General features: G+C 37.0%; 1 protein-coding gene across 9 annotated transcripts in view; it reads right to left on the reverse strand.

The window, feature by feature from the left end:
• The window catches only part of elna (elastin a), an 87,109-nt gene that overhangs the window by 7,491 nt on the left and 59,017 nt on the right, over window positions 1-20,601 (reverse strand). For 5 of the 9 annotated variants that reach the window (XM_047391587.1, XM_047391586.1, XM_047391581.1 and 2 more), the window contains 23 exons: window positions 20,160-20,201; window positions 19,977-20,063; window positions 19,840-19,890; window positions 19,599-19,733; window positions 16,757-16,789; window positions 15,445-15,567; window positions 13,208-13,318; window positions 13,064-13,135; window positions 12,909-12,941; window positions 12,714-12,788; window positions 12,593-12,631; window positions 12,155-12,283; window positions 11,994-12,053; window positions 10,589-10,687; window positions 10,392-10,430; window positions 8,878-8,964; window positions 8,754-8,789; window positions 8,447-8,497; window positions 4,957-4,959; window positions 4,614-4,643; window positions 3,689-3,724; window positions 1,295-1,330; window positions 1,134-1,214 (listed from right to left, as the gene is read on the reverse strand). In XM_047391587.1, the coding sequence (XP_047247543.1) occupies window positions 1,134-1,214; window positions 1,295-1,330; window positions 3,689-3,724; window positions 4,614-4,643; window positions 4,957-4,959; window positions 8,447-8,497; window positions 8,754-8,789; window positions 8,878-8,964; window positions 10,392-10,430; window positions 10,589-10,687; window positions 11,994-12,053; window positions 12,155-12,283; window positions 12,593-12,631; window positions 12,714-12,788; window positions 12,909-12,941; window positions 13,064-13,135; window positions 13,208-13,318; window positions 15,445-15,567; window positions 16,757-16,789; window positions 19,599-19,733; window positions 19,840-19,890; window positions 19,977-20,063; window positions 20,160-20,201 (1,488 nt within the window). The remainder of the gene's footprint in view (window positions 1-1,133; window positions 1,215-1,294; window positions 1,331-3,688; window positions 3,725-4,613; window positions 4,644-4,956; window positions 4,960-8,446; window positions 8,498-8,753; window positions 8,790-8,877; window positions 8,965-10,391; window positions 10,431-10,588; window positions 10,688-11,993; window positions 12,054-12,154; window positions 12,284-12,592; window positions 12,632-12,713; window positions 12,789-12,908; window positions 12,942-13,063; window positions 13,136-13,207; window positions 13,319-15,444; window positions 15,568-16,756; window positions 16,790-19,598; window positions 19,734-19,839; window positions 19,891-19,976; window positions 20,064-20,159; window positions 20,202-20,601) is intronic. The other 4 variants (XM_047391583.1, XM_047391579.1, XM_047391585.1 and 1 more) reach the window with 4 other exon arrangements.

Consider the following 20,601-nt stretch of genomic DNA (forward strand, 5'->3'; position numbering starts at 1 on the left):
CCACTGTACTTTAGTTGGGACGGTGTTCTCCGGCTTGCAAACTTCCACCTTTTTCCTGCAAATGTAACAATGGTAATTATGACCAAAGATTTCAATTTTAGTTTTTATGAGATGACAGGTCAACTCTCCAGAAACTACGGTTTTTGCTCCTGAGTGTATTTGGAGACTCTAATCTGACTTTTAAGGTTGCTTTTAGAGTAACGGCATCTTCTTCGCCTGTCTGTCTTGCCCTTCTGCTCGTGTCTGTACAGGACCAGCTTCAGACAGCATCTTCACAAAGTCTTCTGCATTTCCTCTGGGTTTGACACACACATTTTACACCAAAACCCGCTTGCCTCTTGAACACAGAATCGGTCTCCTTCCTAAACGATATGATGGATGGATATTCCCATGCTGTTTGTGTTTTCATATAATTAACAGGTGAATGTGGCACCTTCTGAAAATTGCACCCAATGATAAACCAGACTCATATCTTGACATTTGTATTTTAATTTATTAATGATGTCACACAAGGAAGCAATGTGTTGGAGGTTTTGCCTTAAAATCCATCCCCAGGCATGCCTCCATTTAACTCAAATGTTGTAAATCAGAAGCTTACAAAGTTATGACATCATCATCCGGGTTTCCCTACATAGTTTAATAATCTTTATGCAAACTTAGAATTTGATGAAAGTATTCTCTAAAACATTTCTCTCATTCTTCTGGTATTTAGCCAAGAGAGTTAATTTTGGTAATCCTGACTGACCTAAAACAAGAAACGTTTAGTCACATCTGAAATCAGACAGTAAAAAAACATGTGAACTTCTGGTTTCAGCCGTATCTACGTTTGGTCATATCAGAATATAAAACCACATAATTTGGCTTGTTTGTTTTTAATAAATCTCAGAGTTTATAGAAAAGCGGAGGAGCACTGACTTGGTTAGCCTTCTGAAGCCAGAGGGATTCCTACTCCGCCTCCCACAACCGCAGAACACAACACAGAGATACATGAGGGTACACTTACAGCACGGCTACGCAAATATGTTTTATAAATTAGCATGACTTGGTGATTTTTTGAGAATTGTGACAACATCTTACACTGCTTAATGTACCAGTTTGCATGCTTATTTAAAATGAAAAAGGCACAAATTTACCTGGAGGTTTCAGAGGTTTCGCTCCAGGCGGTGTTCCTGCTCCCTGCCCAGGCACAGTGCCGATACCGGTACCATAAGGAACTAAAACGGAGAAAACTGATGTAACTTCGCAGTCACAACCACATCTATGAATGTTTAACAGGGAACATTAAGACACTTGCCTCCATAAGGATAGGGATATCCACCTGCACCTGGAACTACAGAGAGCAATAGTAAACATTTCATTATTGCCTGTCTTCGTCTTTTCCAGTCATTTCTATTATCGTTTTTTTTGTAGACAATTAATTTAATGTGGAAAAAAATATTGCATTAGTTATTTTAACTTGACACTGTCAAGTGTTTTTATTTTAATTATTTTTCACATTAGCAGTCAAACTTTGCATACAGAAAACAGTGGAACAATGCAAAAAGTCTCCAAAACACTGCAGATGCAGTAAAAATCTAGCGAGTGTTGAGTCTGTAGGAGGTCTAATTGGGCTGAAAAAGACCTGATACAGCATTTTTTACACAAACTGCTTTTATTGATTCAGGTCAGGCCATTTGTTGTCTAGACAAAACCTGCTTGTTCAGAGAAACGCAGCCTGAATATTAATAATATATCACAAAAAGTCTGTATAGATCATATAAGAAGAATGCTTTGATACTGAAATTAAGAGTGCAAAGTAAATTGTTTGTCATACATCTTGTTAGTCATATATCCTATATCCTGCATCTTTATTTTTCTGCTCTAGATAAATAGATGAAAGATAAGTAAATGTTCACCTCTAAACTTTTCTCTTGCTCTTGGTGGAAGACACATTTTCTCTCCCTCCCTCCCTGCTGATTCCTGCTTCTGCTTTTTGTCTGTATTTTTCTCAGAGCCTCGCTTTGCATATCCTCCAAACTTGTAAATTATGGATTTGGTCAGCTGGTCTCTCAACGTAATTGATCAATTTTTTTTTTCCTACAGGAAGACAGGGTAAAGGAGACCAGAACGTCCAGACGGGACGTTCTTCTCTGGAAACACAATGGATTCTTGGCAGCAGTGGAAGATTGTGTGCCAGACTACGATGTGGGTCGAGGACGTAGAAGATGTGTACATATTTGGACTTTTGATAACAGGATTTCTGCTTTTTGGAGTTGGTGGTTACCTGGCTTATCGAGTGATTCGCAAAAGATGGGCGGCTGTTCAAAACATCCCAAAGCTTCCTGCGATGTTAGATGGAGTCTGTAGAGCGATCAACACTTAGACTGAAATGTTGAGAGCTGAATCGCAAGCTGGACACGATTCTTGAACAGAATCGCAGCCTGGCAGCGGTTGGACTCAGAGATTAAAGGATATAATCTTGGAGAAGTTGTACGCTCCAGATCTACGGAAAATACCAGAAATTTGGCTATTTGGATTCGTAATTGAGACATACCAGTAAAACTCTTAAGGTGGTTGGAAATTCACAACTGCCTGAACCACAACATTTATTGTTTCTCTAAATCTGTCACCCCAATGTGGCCTTGGCAACTTCTGCTAACTGGCTATCGACAAAATATCTCCTGGATGTTATATAAACACGACGCTCTTCCCCAGCACTCCCCTACCAGCTGTGTGCTGATAGGACTATGCGGCCGATTGATAAAACTTCCACCTCTCTTCTCAAGGACAATGGCGCTTCTATCAGTGTTGACAGTCTAATTCATGCAAACATTCTCAGACTTATATATTCGCACCATCGTGATTCCACAGTATCCTTGCTAAATCTTTACTCATGTGTGTGTTGCTTACCCCCTGCTGATTTTTTGTACTACTTCAACGTACTATTTCAGAATAGTCTGAAATATGATTTTTTTTCCCTCCTATCTGACTTTACCTAAATGTGTGATTTCATTACTTTTCAAAGATTTTCAGATTTCTCAGAAGGATTACCAGCAAAAGCCAATTATTATTAGTATTTGAAAATTTGGACTAAAGCTGTTTTTACATCAATGACCAGAGATTTTTAGATTTCTTAGAAGGATTGTATTACAACAATTTCATACCAGTGAAAGCCAAACATTATTACTATTTAAAAAGTTTGGACTAAAACTGTTTTATACCAGTGACCCAGCTTATTTGAATGATGGGACCACAGCTGCCTCATACCAGCGACCTCAAGGATTAATATCATTTTTCTTCTAGCACAGGATTAATTCCTTACCACAGAGGACTTAATGAGCTAATTACCTCTATTAGAAAGATTGGATTAGAACCAGCTCTTACCAGTAAACTCCCAACGATTATTAATGTCATTTGATTTGTTTTTCTGTGTTTGATTTTCTGTATCATTGTAAATATTTTTCCTCATATACAGCGCTTTGAGTGCCTTGTTCCTGAAAAGCGCTACATAAATAAACTTGACTTGACTTGACTTAAACTTCAGTTTAGTACCTTAATGTAATTAAATCTGCAAGAAAGTGTTAGAATGAATAATCTTGGAGGGGATTAAATAACCACTTTGTAAAGTAAAAGCAAGTAAATCAGTAGAAATAAAATGTTTTAACATAACCCAAATAAATCACAGTAGCACTACTCAGCTTATATTTACCTGGTACGTATGGTTTTGGTGGTTTGACTCCAACACCTGAAAAACAACAGTGTTCAGGATCATTAGTGACTGCTGCTCAGAGGCACAGTAACAGCAGCACTGCTTATTGTCTTTGTCTCCCCCTGGTGGTCATGGATGTAATGTGACCTAGCTTTACAATGTGCAGAATAGGTTAGAAAAGAATCTGAACAGAAGGGGAAAACTAAATGTTATTATATCAAACAATAACAATATTCTCAGTAATGATTCTGCAGTTAAATTGAGACTTTAAAGAGATAATTGTATAAGTCCTGCATGAATCCTGTCAGTCTTGATGCCTGAACGTTTAGTTTAAATGTACTCTCTAGTTTTTGTTTTTTAAACACGATCACAGTTGAAACTAAGGAGCAAAAGTCAATTCTCTTTCTAACACAAAACATTAACAATTGGGGTCCTACAAGGAATATTACACAGCCCCCACATGAGCTGAATAAAATCAATCTGCTGGGCTTTCTTTGATGGATATCTTTTTACCAACAGGCATTGAATGGTCAACTGAATCTGACTACATTGTATTATAATTAAACTCTACATGGACTGCATTTTAATGAATCTGGATCTAGCTTTATGATTGAATTTTACTGAAGCGGCTGCAGCTCAGCGGGAAGAGAAGTTGTCTGGTAATTGGAATGTTATTGGTTCAATTCCAGCTTTCCCTACCACATGACAATGTGCCCTTAGGCAAGGCACTTGTAGCCTTAGGTTTTGGGCTAAACCTCAATAGATGTAATGTAAAGTTACATCACAACTGAGAACGGGAACCTTTTAAGGGCAGATTTCAATCATTTTTCAAGTTAGATCGTCCTCAATAAGCTGATTAAAATACAATGAATATATTTGGTGAATTTTAATTGTTTATTCTCTAAAGATAAAAAACCTCTCTTACCACCAGATGGTACTGACACTCCTGCTCCCCCTGTAACAGAAACACACAAGCAAACAATTTGAAATCAAAACATTTGTTTAAAGTAAAACAGCTCATAAACCTTTATTATCTTTAATATACATTTTTTTTTTGCACATTTACTAACATGTGCTGAAATAATCATGCAGCCAAACAATTTATTACAAATAATTTAAAAACGTTTATGGAGCAATTATCACTAGGCTGTATAATTCCACCTGCAACTATTAACAAAGTTGAGATCAATTTTACATAAAAAAGTGCTGTCATATGACAAAGTATAAAAGTAACTGCGAATAAATATATATTCTTAGGTTGAACCTACCGCCTGTTTTCATGCAGCCACCACAAGAGATACAAAAAGAAAGAAGAGCAACGTTAGTCAAAATGTATTTTTTTTATTTTGCCTAATTGTATTAATTACAATAGTATTAATCAAGTATGGAGTTACCACTTTTGAATAAATGACGTTATGGTTCTGCATAAATAACTTTCATGTTGTTGCCTTCCAGAAGAGGCATTTAGCAGTTCATAAGCAATATTTAAACTGTGTCTCACTAAAAACATTAGCTTGAAATCACATGAATTGAACTGAATGGACACTAAGTCGATGTCAGAGCACATTATAACAGAATAAAACATTCAGGATTAGGTGAACACCATCCTCTTTGTGACATCGTGTCAGATAAATGAAAGTTGGAACTTTGAAAGCTAATTCATGAAGCGCGGTGAACTGTTGAATGAAGAAAACTGCAGACACAAGTAGACAGTACCGTTAGACCATGCAGCTCCCATTAGCCTCTCTTCTTTAAGTACATATTTCTACAGTTACAGTACACTCCCCTGGTAAAGATGTGAAAAAGTGCTTAAAATAAATAAATATTTTATGTAAGTAACATTATCTGATGCTGAAATATTTACTGTAAGATTAATTTGAGTACATTTATTCAGTGGGTGAGAAATTCCTATTAAAGTTCCCTTGCTGTTAATGCAACCACTTTTGCAGACTTAATCATCTCTTCTAATATTTCACAAGGTTGTTGCATCAGGAAAGAGGATCTTTGATTATTCCTCTTTGCACAATCTCACTAGATCCTTTAGAGATTGAACTCTCTTCTCTCCAGCTCCCCCTACAAGTTTCCACAGGACTCTGTCTGGGAACCAGATGCATGAAAGAAGTTTGGTTTTGTGCTTGATACACCATTTCTGTCATAATGTGGCCATATATTTTGGATCATTATCCTGATGAAAGACCAAATAATGATGCATTTTAGGTTTTCTGGCAAATTCAACCAGATTTTTTTTAATTGTCTGGTATTTTAGAACATTGTAAATAAACAAAACATGGCACAGAGCATCACAAATCTTAGCATTGGGTACGAGGTACTTTTCCACATACTCATTATTTGCTTTACAGCAGACCCAGTTAAAGGTGTTTGTGCTGAAAAGCTTACTCTTAGTCTGATCTGACCAAAGCACACTGGTAAAGTCTCAGTAGAGTTTAGCAAACTCTACATTTACATTTGTGATTGTTGGGCAGAAAAGGCATTTTCATGGCATTGCTTCCAAACAAATGGTTGGCATGTAGGTATTTTGTCAAGGGTGTTGAGATTTGGTGACCTAAAGATGCTACAACTCTCTAGCAGTGAGCAATTGAGACTTTTTAACTCCCCTTACCATCCTGCTCACTGTGCATGGTCTCAAGATAAACATGGGTCCACCTCCATCTTATTGGCTATTAAAAATGTGTCATATTTATACCCCAGTGGTACAGAACTTCCTCTCAAAATCTCAGCCTTGGATTATGCTACTTCAATAAAATAATTTATTTCAGTGCTTTTACACATCTTTTTTTATGGTTAACTATAAGTATGATGGGCTTTAAACATGAGAAACCATATTCCAAGTAATGAGAATGAAACATTTTTTATTATTCTTATTATTTGACAAGTTGGATGCTACTGATGCCAAAAGCTGCATTCATTTTTTTGTTAGAAAGAGATTAAAAGAAGCACATTCATTCAAAAACTAGCTCATGTTTAAAAAACTCAAGTTAGTAAAATAAAACATGCTTACAGGAATTTTTCACATGCTTTAAAAAATTAGACAATTAAAATTCTATGCTGTAAGCTATGTCCATTTACACCTGAAAATCGACATTTACATACACTGTATAAAAAGACTGTCTATTTTTCCTACTGTCTGACTATAAATCGGGCTAAACATTTCCTGTTTTAGGTCAGTTAGATTATTTCTATTTGCTAAATTGCAAATTAATGACAGAGAGAATTTCTACAGAATTTATATTATTTCCTCAAATTAAAAATTTCATCAGTATTTTGTAGAAATGCCTTTTAAAATGTATGACTTGGGTCAATTCTGTAGTTATTTTTCCATAAGCTTCTCAATACGTTGCTGGAGGTTAGGCTCATTCCCCCAGACAGAACTGGTGTAACTGACTCAGATTTGTAGAAAACCTTGTTCACAAACACCTCTTCAGCTCTATCTATAAAATTTCTATGTGACTGAGATCAGGGCTTTGTGATGGCCACTCCAGAACATGCGTACTTGGCATTATTGTCCATTTAGAGGACCCATTTATGATCAAGCTTTAACTTTCTTGCTGGTGTCTTGAGATATTTCTTTGGCATTTCAAAATAATGTTCTTTCCTTATGATGCCATTAACGTTGTGAAGTGAATTAGTCCCTCCTGCACCAAATCAGCACCCAGCCATGATGCTGCCACCCCCATACTTCACAGTTGGGATGCTGTTCTTCAGCCTGCAAGCTTTCTCTTTTTGACTCCAAATGACAATGGACTTGATGACCAAATGTTTCAATTTTAGTTTCATCAGACCACAGGACATGTCTCCAAAATTAGGGTCTTTAGTGTCCCTGAGCACATTTGCAAACTATAATCTGGCTTTTAATGTTGCTTTAGGAGTGATGGCGTCTGTCTCACTGAGTGGCCTTTCAGCCCATGTTGGTACAGGACTTGTTTCACTGTGGGTAATGACACTCTAACCAGCTTTAGATAGCATCTTCAGAAGGTCTTCTGCCTTTGTTTTAGGGTTGATTTGCCCATTTCACATTAAAACAAGTTCCTTTTTTGGACATAGAACCCATCCTCTCTGGACAGTATGACCGCTGGACATTCCCATGCTGTTCATCCTTGCATATGCTTGTTGAACAGATGAATGTGGCACCTTCAGGCAGCTGGAAATTGTACCCAAGGATTAACCAGCGTTGAGGAGATCCCCAATTTTCTTCCTGATATTTCGGATGATTTCTTTTGATGTCACACAAGGAACCAGCGTCTTTGAGGAGTTGCCTTACAATCCCCCCACAGGTGTGCCTCCATTCAAATCAACAGTTGTGAATTAACCTATCAGAAGCCTAGAAAATTCTGGCATCATGATTTGCGGTTTCCCAAATTGTTTAAAGGCTTAGTAATCTTAGTCTATATAAGCTTCTGACTTTGAAGAAGGTACATTTCTGAAATACAATTTTAATGACCTTAACTGACCTAAAACAGAAAAGGTCTCTTCCGATTTAATGTCAGACACTGAGTGAAATGGATATGTGACTTTTTATACAGTGTATTTAAATATCTGGCTTCAAATGTATACCTATTAAATATATTACCATAATTGTAATACTGTACATGCTGTCAATATAGGAAAAGAGTGGGGCTGATCGGTGAAATTTTGCATTCACATATACTGACTGGGATGAAACATTCAACATCTACTGAAAAATAAATGAGCCATATTGCACAGTATGGTGAAAGGCTTTATGCAAGCATCAAGTCTTACTGGGCTGTGGGACCTCTGGGGCCTTAATAAGTGCAGCAATAGGAGTAGGCCCTGCCAAAAAGACAACAGGTTCCAGTTTCATCCAGTGTATATGAGAGGCCAGAAAAGGTAGAAGCTGTGAAATGGACCTTAATTCTGCCACAGCTAGAGCCTGTGAGCTAGAGGTGGTCATTAGCTGGCAGCATTAGCAGAGTAAACAATGTGTGAGTTTTATGTGCAGGGATCATTGGATACAGCTGTTACTAAAGGTTACATGTGCAAGTGTGTGCACTTAATGGACATAGAGGAGCTTTAATACTTAATCTACCTGGCAGAGCAGTTCCACCAACACCTACATCCTTCCCTGTAAAAGCACACAAGGATAATCTTTAATTCCATGATTTATGAACTGCATGTTTCAGTGAGGTCAAAAACTGTATTTAAAGTATCACCTGGTTTCACAGGAACACCAACTGATTCAGAGCCATTTGCAATGCCAGTGACAGAAGTATCTGGGGTCGCACCAGGTCCCACACCTACTGCATAAAGCACAAATGTTACCAAAAATTACATTTCCAGCTTCTTCTGAAATCTGTTTCTGTGTGTATGATATTCTTTACTGTTTTATCAGTTTTGAATTTTAACTATAATCAGGTGCCCCTATAGTGACACCTGCGTTCCTCAGGTGTGAACTTAAATCTTCTTTGCTTTTCTTCAGGACACATCAAAATGCCCTTGTAGAACCACAGGTGTAATCCAAAAATCGTTTTACTGCTACAAGCAGTGTGAATACAAAGATGTATTTAGAAGTATAACAAACACCCGACCTTGTTAGGTTGTTATGCCGAAAAAAAGGTTTCGTCCAAGTGCTTGTCTACACATTTAAATTTTAATCTTTCAATTTCAATTTCAATTTCAATTATGCAAATTCAACATGTTTTAGAGAAATAGTGATATGAAAGCAGCTGAAGTAATGAGGTAGTTATTATGTCTAAAAGGAGCTGGTTGAAATTTTTGTAACTTAGAGAAGTGTCTCTGACATCTAAAGAATGAGTATTAGGAAAAATAGTAGGACCCATTTTCAGTGGTTGTGTAATGTAGCTCTTACGTTTCTCATTGGTCAATTAGTCCCACTTGACAATTCTTCCCCCTGGAAGGACATGCTGCCAAACTAAGCTGAAATTAAGAGACTCAAAAAAGTACGATAGGATCCATGAAGAAGGTTTACCCGTGAGGATTGATACATTTTTCAGAATCCAGCTGCTATAAATCATCTGCTAGGTTACTTTCATCTATCTTTGTCCGATCCCACTTTTTCCTCTATACATCTTTGATCTGTGTTCAGTTAGCTACCTAAACAGAAAAAAAACAAGATAATTTTGGTGCAAGTTGCCTTTTCTCAGAGTAATCAGAGAGGAAATGGGCAGAGAGAGAGAGAAAGGGGGAAGACATACAGCAATGGGTTCCAAAGTTGGGAATTAAACCCTGGGTGGACGTGGCAAGGACGAGACTCCATATATGGGACACCAGGTCCAACCCTTCGTCACTTTTTTATTTGCTTTTCTTTCTCTCAAGACATCCAAAGCCTATACCAGAGCTGACCAGATCCACACCATCCAAACCGATTCCATGAGAAAACAGCCCAGTCGGACTAAAGTAAGGTACTCTTCAATTAAAACAGTTTAGTTATTATATCTGTTGGTGATTTGCTATTATTGGTTCATTTATAATCTTTATTTAAAGGATAGTTAATTTTGATTGATTCCAAGTTCTAATGATTCCTCTTGGTGGAGAGCGTTTAACGGAAGGTAAAAGATTAATCCCTCAGATTTGATTTCTGAACATTAACAATGTTTAACATAGCTCAATATCACTACAGACTCTTCCATGGCGACAGTGTTTCGGGTCTAAAAACCTAGCTGTTGCATAAATGTTGAAATAACAGGGTAAATAACGACAGCTCTACCTGATGGAACTCCTCCTGTTCCAACACCTGTTGGGATACCTAATGAAAGAAAATAGGTGAGACTGAAAAAATGTGCATGGCTTTTAAAATGTGTCCCCATTTAAATAAAAACTTGTTAAAATACCTATACATAAGAAAGTTGACATTGATAGTTTCTTCATCCTTCAAATCTCTGTTTGTGTGCTCATTATTTGTACCATATTTAGCAGCTTTAGCAGCAGCAGAGTATTGTCCAACTCCTGGTACAACTCCTGCTCCTCCTGGTCCCAGTCCTGTCCCAACACCACCTGTAACTCCTGGTTCAGAGCAACAAAAAAAGCTGAATCAATTATTAGCAGGTACAATAGTGAAATAGAACTCCTCTTAAATGGCAAGGAGACTATTATGATACAGAGCCTGTATTTCAATTGTCATATTGACCCATTTTTATGTTTTGTAACATCACAACTGCAAACTTCAAGAGATTTGTTGTGATTTTGTGTTAAACAAAACAGCACCAAGCTGAGCGTAATTGTGAAGTGGAAGGAAAATTAGAAATAAAATATGTAAAGTGTGGCATGCAGTTGTATTCAGCTCCTGTGAGTCAAAACTGCATGTTCTAGAACCACCTTTCGTTTCTATTACAGTTGGAGGCTTTTTGGTGTCTATACTGCTTTGCTCATCTGTTTGCTCTGTCTTCTTTGTGATACAGCTCAAGGTCAGTCAGCTCGAATTGAGAGCATTAAGTCTTGCCCCATCAACTATGACCCACTTACCTTTCTCTGCTAAAGAAAACCCTCTCCACAGCATAATGCTACCATCACCATGTTTCAGCACGGGGATGGTGTTTTCAGAGTATTCAGCTTTGGTCTCTGCCAACCAGGCAACCTTTTTCCACATTTTCCCCCTGTGGCTTGTGGAAAACTGCCTGTAAGACTGGTATGTATTTTTTCAACAGTTACTATCTTGTTGACTCTTTCTTCCCATGAGCCTCTTGGCTTAATTTCCACTCCACAACTCTTTCCCTGCATTGTCTGCTATGTTCTTTGTAATGCTGTTTGTTCACTAATCTTCTTCAACAAACCTGTGATTCCTCCACAGAACAGCTGGATTTATACTGAGATAAAATCACACACATGTGGATTCTGTTTACTAATTGGTTAACCTCTGAAGGCAATTGGTTCACTGAATTTTATTAAGGGAAACAAGGGGTGAATACTTATGCTTTTGTGGCAATTAATCATTTTCCTTCTACTAGGCAATTATGCAGTACTTAGTGATTTAAAAAAAAAATAAATCACGACAAATTACGCTGAGGTTTGTGGGTGTGTTGTGACAAAATGGGTCCTTGAATACTACAAGGACCTGTAAATGAATATCTAAAACCTTGTCAAAATGTTGTTGAGTTAAACTCAGATGTTACACTCAGAACTGCCATGTACAGGCATGTTTTTGAACATAAAAGTATTAAAAAACAACTGATTGGTGAAAAACTAAGCACATCTCAAAAACACTCGATATGTACAAAAAAAGAAACTCTTTTAAGGGGGTGTACTTTCTCAATACACTGACTATATCTACCGCATTTATCTGCTTTAGCAGCCTGAGGATATTGTCTCGCACCTGGTACTCTAAATGTTCCTCCTGCTCCCACTCCCGTTCCAATACCGCCTGTTGCAACTCCTAGTTCAAGGAAACAAGCCAAACTGCATTACATGCAAATACAAGCAATTATGATTATTTAAAAATCATTTAAAATATCCACGTGTGCTCATTATTTCTACCATATTTCGCAGCTTTTGCTGCAGCCGCTGAGTATTGTCCACCTGCTGGAACAAAAGGCACTCCTCCTGCTCCTCCTGTTCCTCCCAGTCCTGCATATCCAAAGCCGGTTCCAGCTCCTCCTGGAACTCCTGTTCGAAGCAAATAGAGATTGAGGTTTGAACAGCTCACTATCAAAACAATAGTTGGTTTGTAAAATACGCTGCATTAATGCTTGAAAATCATATTTTAATCTTGCCTATGAAAATATATATTTTACATGTGAATAAAATAAATATTCTGCTACTTTACGTTGCAACTTTTGCAGCTAATCTTTTTTCCTCCTCTAAAACCCATAATCTAGCTTTAAACGGTTCCAGAGTAAAGGAAAATATGGACCAACCGAGGAGTATTTAAAAAATATTCTTCTAAACCTATAAAAAGAAACCAGAATGTCTTACCATACTTTGGGGGTTTGACACCTGCACCGCCTCCATAACCTGCGCAGATTTTTGAGTTTATTAAACCAGATTTAATTAAATTGATTACAATTTTTTTTTTGCCTAAACTCTACTAACTTACCACCATAGCCAACCCCAGGTAGTACCTGCCTTGCTCCACCGGGGACTCCAGCTCCTCCAAGGCCTGTTTGAGGAACTGGCAATTGTTACAGTTTAAAAATGTTTTCCATCTTCATATTTGGTACCCAAATAAAATTTCTAAATGCATTTAATGGGAGATTTGAGTAAATTCTGACTGTAAGAATGAAAGTCTCACCATATTTAGGAGGTTTGGCACCAGCTGTCAAGGCTAAACCAGAAATAGGACAAAAGTGGTTGGATTAAAAGATGATCTGAGTTTCTCTAACCTGTACAAATGAAAAACTTGCTTTACAGCTGGTTGAAAATCATAAATCTGTTGGATGTGCTTACACCCATATCCTGGTAGAAATGGTGTTCCAGGGATCCCTCCACCCCCAACTCCTCCACCTCTTGGGACAACACCTAAAAAATGCAGTGACCTCAGTTTAAATTCTCCTTTCCAGTCATGATTTTAACAGATTTTGTTTCACTTACCATACTTAGCAGCCTTAGATGCAGGGGAGTATCCTCCAACTCCCACTCCTCCTACTCCTCCCACTCCTACTCCTGTTCCTCCCAGTCCTGTTCCCCCTACTCCGCTTACTCCTGCAGGCAAATTTATTTATTAACACAACAAATCATTGAAATTAAAAGAGTACCATCAGAGTGAATCTGAAATCAGGGAACACCTTGCTCGTCAATTCTGCAAGAGCAAATGTATAAAATTATTACCTTCCCTTTCAACAGACCAGTATTTTAAAAACATATTTTCTGAAAGTATAAAAAGCATTGGAATGACATCTTTACTAATGGCTGAAGAAAGTCATGTTGACTCTTAGCCAGGACTAAGACTGATGTCCCCATTGATAAGCTAATGAGAAACTTTAGTTTTGTCTGCTAGCATTTGGCCTTGCTAAACTAGGACTCAGACTTAATATTAAATGTCCAAATTTACCAAACTGGCTCTTGTCTCCTGTACTGTTTTGGTTGTTTGCATGAGCTTTGATAAGACAGTAGAGCTCTTCCCAAAATTAAACCGTAGGTGCACTGGAAATTAACTTTTTAGAGAAGGGCCTAAAAGCAACAAGACATCCATATATTAATGTAATTACAGTGTTATGGCTTCAGGTTCTCACAGTACTGCGCATTTGAACATGGGCAGTATTTAGGCACTTAGCTGGACCTTTTATTGGCATAGGTATCCCCAGAATGAACGCAACATCCTCAGCAACACCAATATTCAAAACCCCAGAACTCACTTCAATTATTATGTCTAAACGGCTGCTACATGACAAAAATATGTAAACATATAATGACTTTGAAGCACAGGAATTTTAATTTGCTGCTTCATAGGTTTTTGTAGCCGCTAGCTGTGTTTTCGTGTAAGTCATAGGCAAAGAATTTTATTTTAAATCTTTACCCAAAGCTACTATAGTGCAAATGATTTAAAATGACCCAAAGAAATGAAGAGACCACATTTAATATAACACACGAGTATTATAACACACTGTACCTGGACAGATAACCGAATGATTGACTGATTTTAAAACAAGTTACAGTCTGACAGGTAGCTGAAAATAGATGTCTTTAAATAATCAGTGTCTTCATAAGATAAAATGACTCTTATAGGATAAAAATGCAAGTAATTAAATCATTAATTATGAATAAAATCTAATACTAATAATATATAAGGCTTAAAGAAATGTTTAAAGAACTAACTTTAAATCTGTAATGTAATGTAATGTAAGCTCAGACATTTATTTGTTATATGACTTAAAATGTAAAATAATTATGCGGTTAGAGAGCTAACTCTCTGCAGGAAGTTCTTTCAGATCCAAATTGGAGGAGGATTTATAAAATATTAACAACTATACAAAAAATTCTTTTTATTTCATTAAACAGTCTAACAAAACTAAAACATGTTACATGATCAGCTGAGAGCTATTCACTTGATTATTCCTCATGAGTTAAGGAAGCTCTGCAGATGCTTTTGTTTTCTGGTGCAATGAACCCACAACATTCAGTCGGAAATGCTCTCAGAGCCAAGTGAAACAGGTTGTCTTCAAGCTTTAAAAGCCAAATAAATCCATCAGAATAGGAGTGAAGGATGGCTAAATCAACATTTTGCTGTTGCTATCTAGTGATAGCAACATTCTTTCTATGATTAAAGGAAGCTGCTTCACATTTAACAAAGTGAAAAAGCAACATAAAAAAAAATTGTTCTAATAAACCAAAGAGAGGAGAATTGGCTTAAAACTGTTTCAGACCTCATCTTTAATCAGCATGCCGCACACATTTCAGTTTAACAGATGTTGCACATTATTACTTCATGCAGATGGATATGTGATCTGTGCCTACAAATCAATGTGCTATATTTTGCATATTTTATACTTTATTATGAAAACTGATTTTGATTATTCTTATGTAAACGAGTTTTAAAAAGAAGAACTGGGTGTTGGTGCCTCCAAGGGTCAAAGAGTTAGATGTAGGGTACACCCCAGCGTTGTGGACAGTGGGAGGAAACTGGAGTACCCAAAATATTCCAACTGGGATTCAAACCTAGGGTTTTGGTTGGTGGTTGACCCCAGGTATTTAAACTCATCCACCTTCAATACATCTACTCCCTGTAACTTCACTGTTCCCTTGTCCCCCTCTCATCTGACCTTTACTTGCACTACAAATAATAATGTCATCCTGTTCAAATGTGCATGTTATAAATGTAAATAACTTGCCATATTTAGCAGCTTTTGCTGGTGTGAGGTATCCACCTCCCCCTGGGACTCCAATTGGTGCACCTCCTGGTACTCCTCCAGGAACTCCCCCGGGTACACCTCCTGGTACCCCTCCTGGTACCCCTATTAGCAATATGTACACTCAGAAAAATGACTTCATGCAGACATTTCATACTCTCTGCAAAAGGCTTTGCAGAAGACCTTAATCATAACATAAAGGTGAGCTAGAAATAGTATTTTATTCCACTGATTGTGTTTCTGATATTTTTAAACTATGTTAATGCAATGTTTATGTACCAGAGGCTGCTACAAGAAATAGTGTATTTAGATACATTTCAAATAATGTTATTTAAAGTAAATTATCTTATTTTACAAGTTTAGAACTTAGTAAGCTTTTGAAATAAATTCATCCTTGTCTCTTCCTTCTTAGAAGAGTTGTATGTCAGCACGCTCTGTATTAAATTGCTACTTCTAGCAATAAAAATCTATTTTTTTCACTTTCTCCTCTCTGAAATGTTAACAAATTGGGTTTGGAAAAAGTAGAAGAATTTATTTTTCCTAACAGCTATTTAATATGACCTAGCAGAAAGCTTTCCAAACTCCTTCATGATCAGCGTCTGATGACATCACAGTGGGCAGCTAACACTGACTCGGAGGGTAAGAGAGAAGAGTACGGATGGACTAATAAACGCACAGAACCAGCATCAAGGAATTTCTGCTTTAACCAAACTTTGTTTTGAGACTAATCAACCTACACATTGGGTTGCTTTGTTTTTCCACTCTACTTTTTGTTTTTGTTCCTCGTTTTAAGCCAGCAAGTTTAATCTTTCTTTCCCCTATGCCTGGATGTGCTCAGCATCACTGAGACCTTTTTTTCTTTATGTCCATTTTGGCTTTAGACTGATCCAAGGTGGGATACCATCTGATGACCTGAGCCAGATAAGAAAGCCAGTAACTCTCTTCCACAAAAAGACCTTCAGGTTGGTTTTAACAGGTGTTGTGCAGAGATTTCCCTATTAACTGAAAGTAATAGTTAATTCTTGATTTTAGAAGCGACGAGGTCAAGTATAATAATTTGATTTCATATAAGGTGTCACATTGTGATTTGGAAAATAAATATATGTTTTAGAATTGTTGTAGTATAATGTTATTTCAGAATAACATTTAAAAACATCTCTGCATCTCACACAATAATATTTGATTAGTAAACTATGCTTTTTGCCAATATAATTAGTTATATTTTGTGAGTAAAATAACTAGACATCATTTTGATTATTCTTCAAAGACAGTAAAAGCTCCTGAACGTTCTCACCATATTTAGCAGCCTTGGACCCAGGTCCATATCCTGTTGGTAAAGCATTAGGAGACAAGAAATAATAAGTCAAGATTTGAGCAACAAAAGAATGTAAATAGGAAGATTATTGCAAGTTTGGATTTTACTAACTGTTCTAGCAAATCTCAACCAATGGCAACACCTTAAGATAGGTGAGACATACAGCTTTATACAACAGCATAAACCTAAGCAGTTTTAGTGCTTCATATTGGAGGTCAATATTTCAGTCTATGACCGCAAGGGGTCAAATAATTAAACAGTAGATGAATGTAGCAGAACATGCCAACTTGAGTAACTCTTCTGTAGTGGAGACAGAGTTTCTGCATAGGATAGCCTGAGCTTAAGTCATATTATAATTGCACCTTCTCCCTGTAACATTCAAGTAGCACTTGCATAAATTCTGTATCAGGGCAGAAATGAGCAATTTTACATGGTGTCTCTAAGTTGCAGAGCTCATGCTGTGGAAATGTTTGTCCAAAGCATCCATGGCAGCCTAACTTAGCTGGAGATCAAACTGCATATGCTGCAATATCAGATGGACAGAACGGTGATATTTGATTGTTGATTATTTAAAGCTGTGTATTTGTATACACCATTGACATGCAAGATAGATAAATATTAGTGTGATGTAGGTATTACAGACAAAAACAAGATCAATATATTGTGGTTTATGGGTGCTAATTTATAAATTGCACGTGCAATAAGTGGCCATGTTGCGTGCGATTTTCAAAGATTGCAAGTGCAATGCAAAACAGATGCAAAGCAGGTGCAGACCGCCCTATTTATATAAGGAAATTGTGTGTGCTACTGGCTGGAACAAGAGGAAAAGGAAACAGATCCTCTGCTGTGTTACTAGAAATATGCAAGGATTGTTGCGCTGCATCATTATAAATGATCCAGTTGCTTATTTTTTCCTTCTGTTCCTTTGGCCCTTACTTTTCTGGACTGTTACAGTTAGTTAACTTTTGTTGTGCAACTCACAGCAGGTTTGTCATCTGCCCTGACGAGATTATTTCTCTTATCTTGCTCCACATAACTCGCAATAAATTGGCCAATCAATATTTTTGGCCAATCAATATTAACAATATAATAGACAAATATGTCTGTTAATGAATTTGTCTCCCTTGATCTTTTAATTGTTTTGGAGACTCACGGGCTTCTGTTGTTTTTTGAGAGTATATGTTTAAAGAGTTCGGAGTTTATCATAAACAGCCACAATATTTAAGCCTGAACGTAATATCAGCAACATAAAATAGATAATTGTAGAAGTTGGCAATCTGTATGTTATAGCTTTGCTAATTTTAAAACATGGTGTCACATAACTGTCCTGCAAAAAAGTTAAATTGAACATTTATGTACATAAAAATAAATTATTGTCCAGTGATTTTACTGAATTCATTTTGTGTGTTTTGCCAATATTTTAATGATATACAATGTGTTTAAAATTGTTTAAATTGCTTTTTGGTGACACAATAATTTTTTACTGCATAAACAAAACCCTCCCCTGGCATATGTTTACATTTAAACAATGTTATCAAACTGATCCAGCTCCGATTGCTTTGCAATGTTACTGTCAATAAAGCAATGTGTTTTGTTCAGTGAAAAGGTTGAAGCATACACTGTATTTGTCACCACATAGAAAGGCTGCCTTAAAACGGTGATTTTTCACCTGCTAATAAGTGATTTTAGTATTCAGTTTGCAAATGGACAATTTAATCTGCCTTATAATGTCTTTATTTATTTCCTATTAATTATATTGTCAACATCAAAGCACAGTGGGTCTTTTGCATGTTGTGCGATTACAGGCTGTGCGCGCTTGATCAGTGATGTGCGCATTTTGCCATAATCAAGTTTGTGAGTGTTCAGCAGATGATCACTGACAGCAATGTTACACTGGAATGATGCTGAATGAAGTGTTGCAAGGAGGTTTACCATAGGAGAAATATCATGGCTTTTGTTTGTGATTGGCTCCAGATCGGAGCTCAGATAATCATACATAGAATCCTCTATTTTCATCTATTTTTAATATTTTTATTTTTTCCAACCCAAATCTGTTGGCACATGTACAGAAGATTCTCACTCCCTGTCATCTGTCATTCTATCTATGCCTCCTTCTGGCCAAAGTGACAGCAGATATTTTTGCGTCACAGTTAGCACCTGCATTTCAAATGTGCTAAATCCACACACTGAAATTGCGCCCGCAAACTGTTTCAGGCTTTGAAAATCGCATTGCGGTTGGTAAAGGAAGACATTTGTATATCCTCCTCCCATTAATTTGCGCAATTGGGTCATTATCATATGTTCTGCATATTTATAATGGTAGACACGCTAAAAAGCTAAAAAACTATCCGATTACCACCTCGTTTGTAGAACACATTTGCATGCGGTTTTGTACACGCAAACCTTTTAAAGATCAGGCTCATGAAGTACTAATAAAACTGTCATCCCTAGATAGTCAGAAAGAATTATGGAACAGCATCGTCATGGTAAAAATAACATGTCCTGTCACACTACAAGTCTCTAAATTTTACACCTTTCATCCCAATACCAATGCACAATACAAAACAGGGTGCATCATGAGCAACCCAAATACTTCAACAACGTGACAGGATTTCATGTTTCACAAACTTTAACTTGTATCTTTTGATACATCAACATACATGGGAAGTTCAGAAACAGTGTTATAGCAGCTTAAGTACCGTATGTCTGGTTAGTCATCTACTAACCAACATTTGAACTGTTTTAAATCATGAGAGTTTGCAGACAAAGAGTTTAAGTACAAAGATCATTTAATTTTATGCCATTTGCAACATGTTAATACCTCCTGCTGGCACCTGGCCTGGATACAGTCCACCAGTGCCGCCAACACCACCCACACCGCCAACACCACCGACACCACCGACACCACCGACACCACCAGCACCACCAACACCACCGGCACCACCAACACCAGCACCTAATGAAGCAAGCAGGTGCTTTACTCACACATGCTACATACCACTCTGATATTTCTTGTTTGCTTTACTGACAAGATGAATTTTAAACATGATAGGAAATTCTACCATATTTAGCAGCTTTAGATTGAGAAAGTGGGATGCCTCCAGGCCCCACTCCTGCAGAAAATAATCAGAGAGAGATATTTTATAGTGTTTTCCACCATCACAGAAATATTTACAGTATACGTTTTTTTAATACTCACCAGTTCCAACAGGATAACCAGGCTTTGATCCAGGACCAGCTATACCACCTGGAAGTCCAGCTCCACCATGACCATAACCCCCATAACCTAGAAAATAGATTGTTGTGTGATGTATCATTAATGGCTGCTTTTCATCTGACATCAATTCTGTGCAAACAAATAAAAGAAAAAAGATATTTTTACCATAGGGAACTTTTCCACCTCCAGGTTTGGCTCCATAGCCCCCTAAAGGGCAAAACATACACTTAAGATATGAGACTAAAGCAAAGTCAGTGATGTGTGGTAAACCACAAACAACTGTAAAAACTGTATAAAGATGTTAACATCTGCTAATTTGTCTTGCTTGCCTGGACTCCAAAAGAATGTATTTTAAATGCATAAAAAATATTAATTTCTGCCCTAACCAAATAAAAAAGAAAAGAAAATCTGAGCCAAAAATGTTTTACATAAGTCCAATTTTAATTAATGAACTTTTACTGGATTCTTTGAATCAAGCTTAACACAAAGAAACCTTTACTGCCAGTTTATGTAAAATTATATGTAAACTACATTTGAATAAAATGTGGGTGGCGTGTTCATCAAGTGGTCTAGTAAAATCAAGACTGTACTGAATCATATGGCTTCA

The sequence above is a fragment of the Girardinichthys multiradiatus genome, chromosome 18 (assembly GCF_021462225.1).
Source record: "Girardinichthys multiradiatus isolate DD_20200921_A chromosome 18, DD_fGirMul_XY1, whole genome shotgun sequence".
NCBI lineage: Eukaryota > Metazoa > Chordata > Actinopteri > Cyprinodontiformes > Goodeidae > Girardinichthys > Girardinichthys multiradiatus.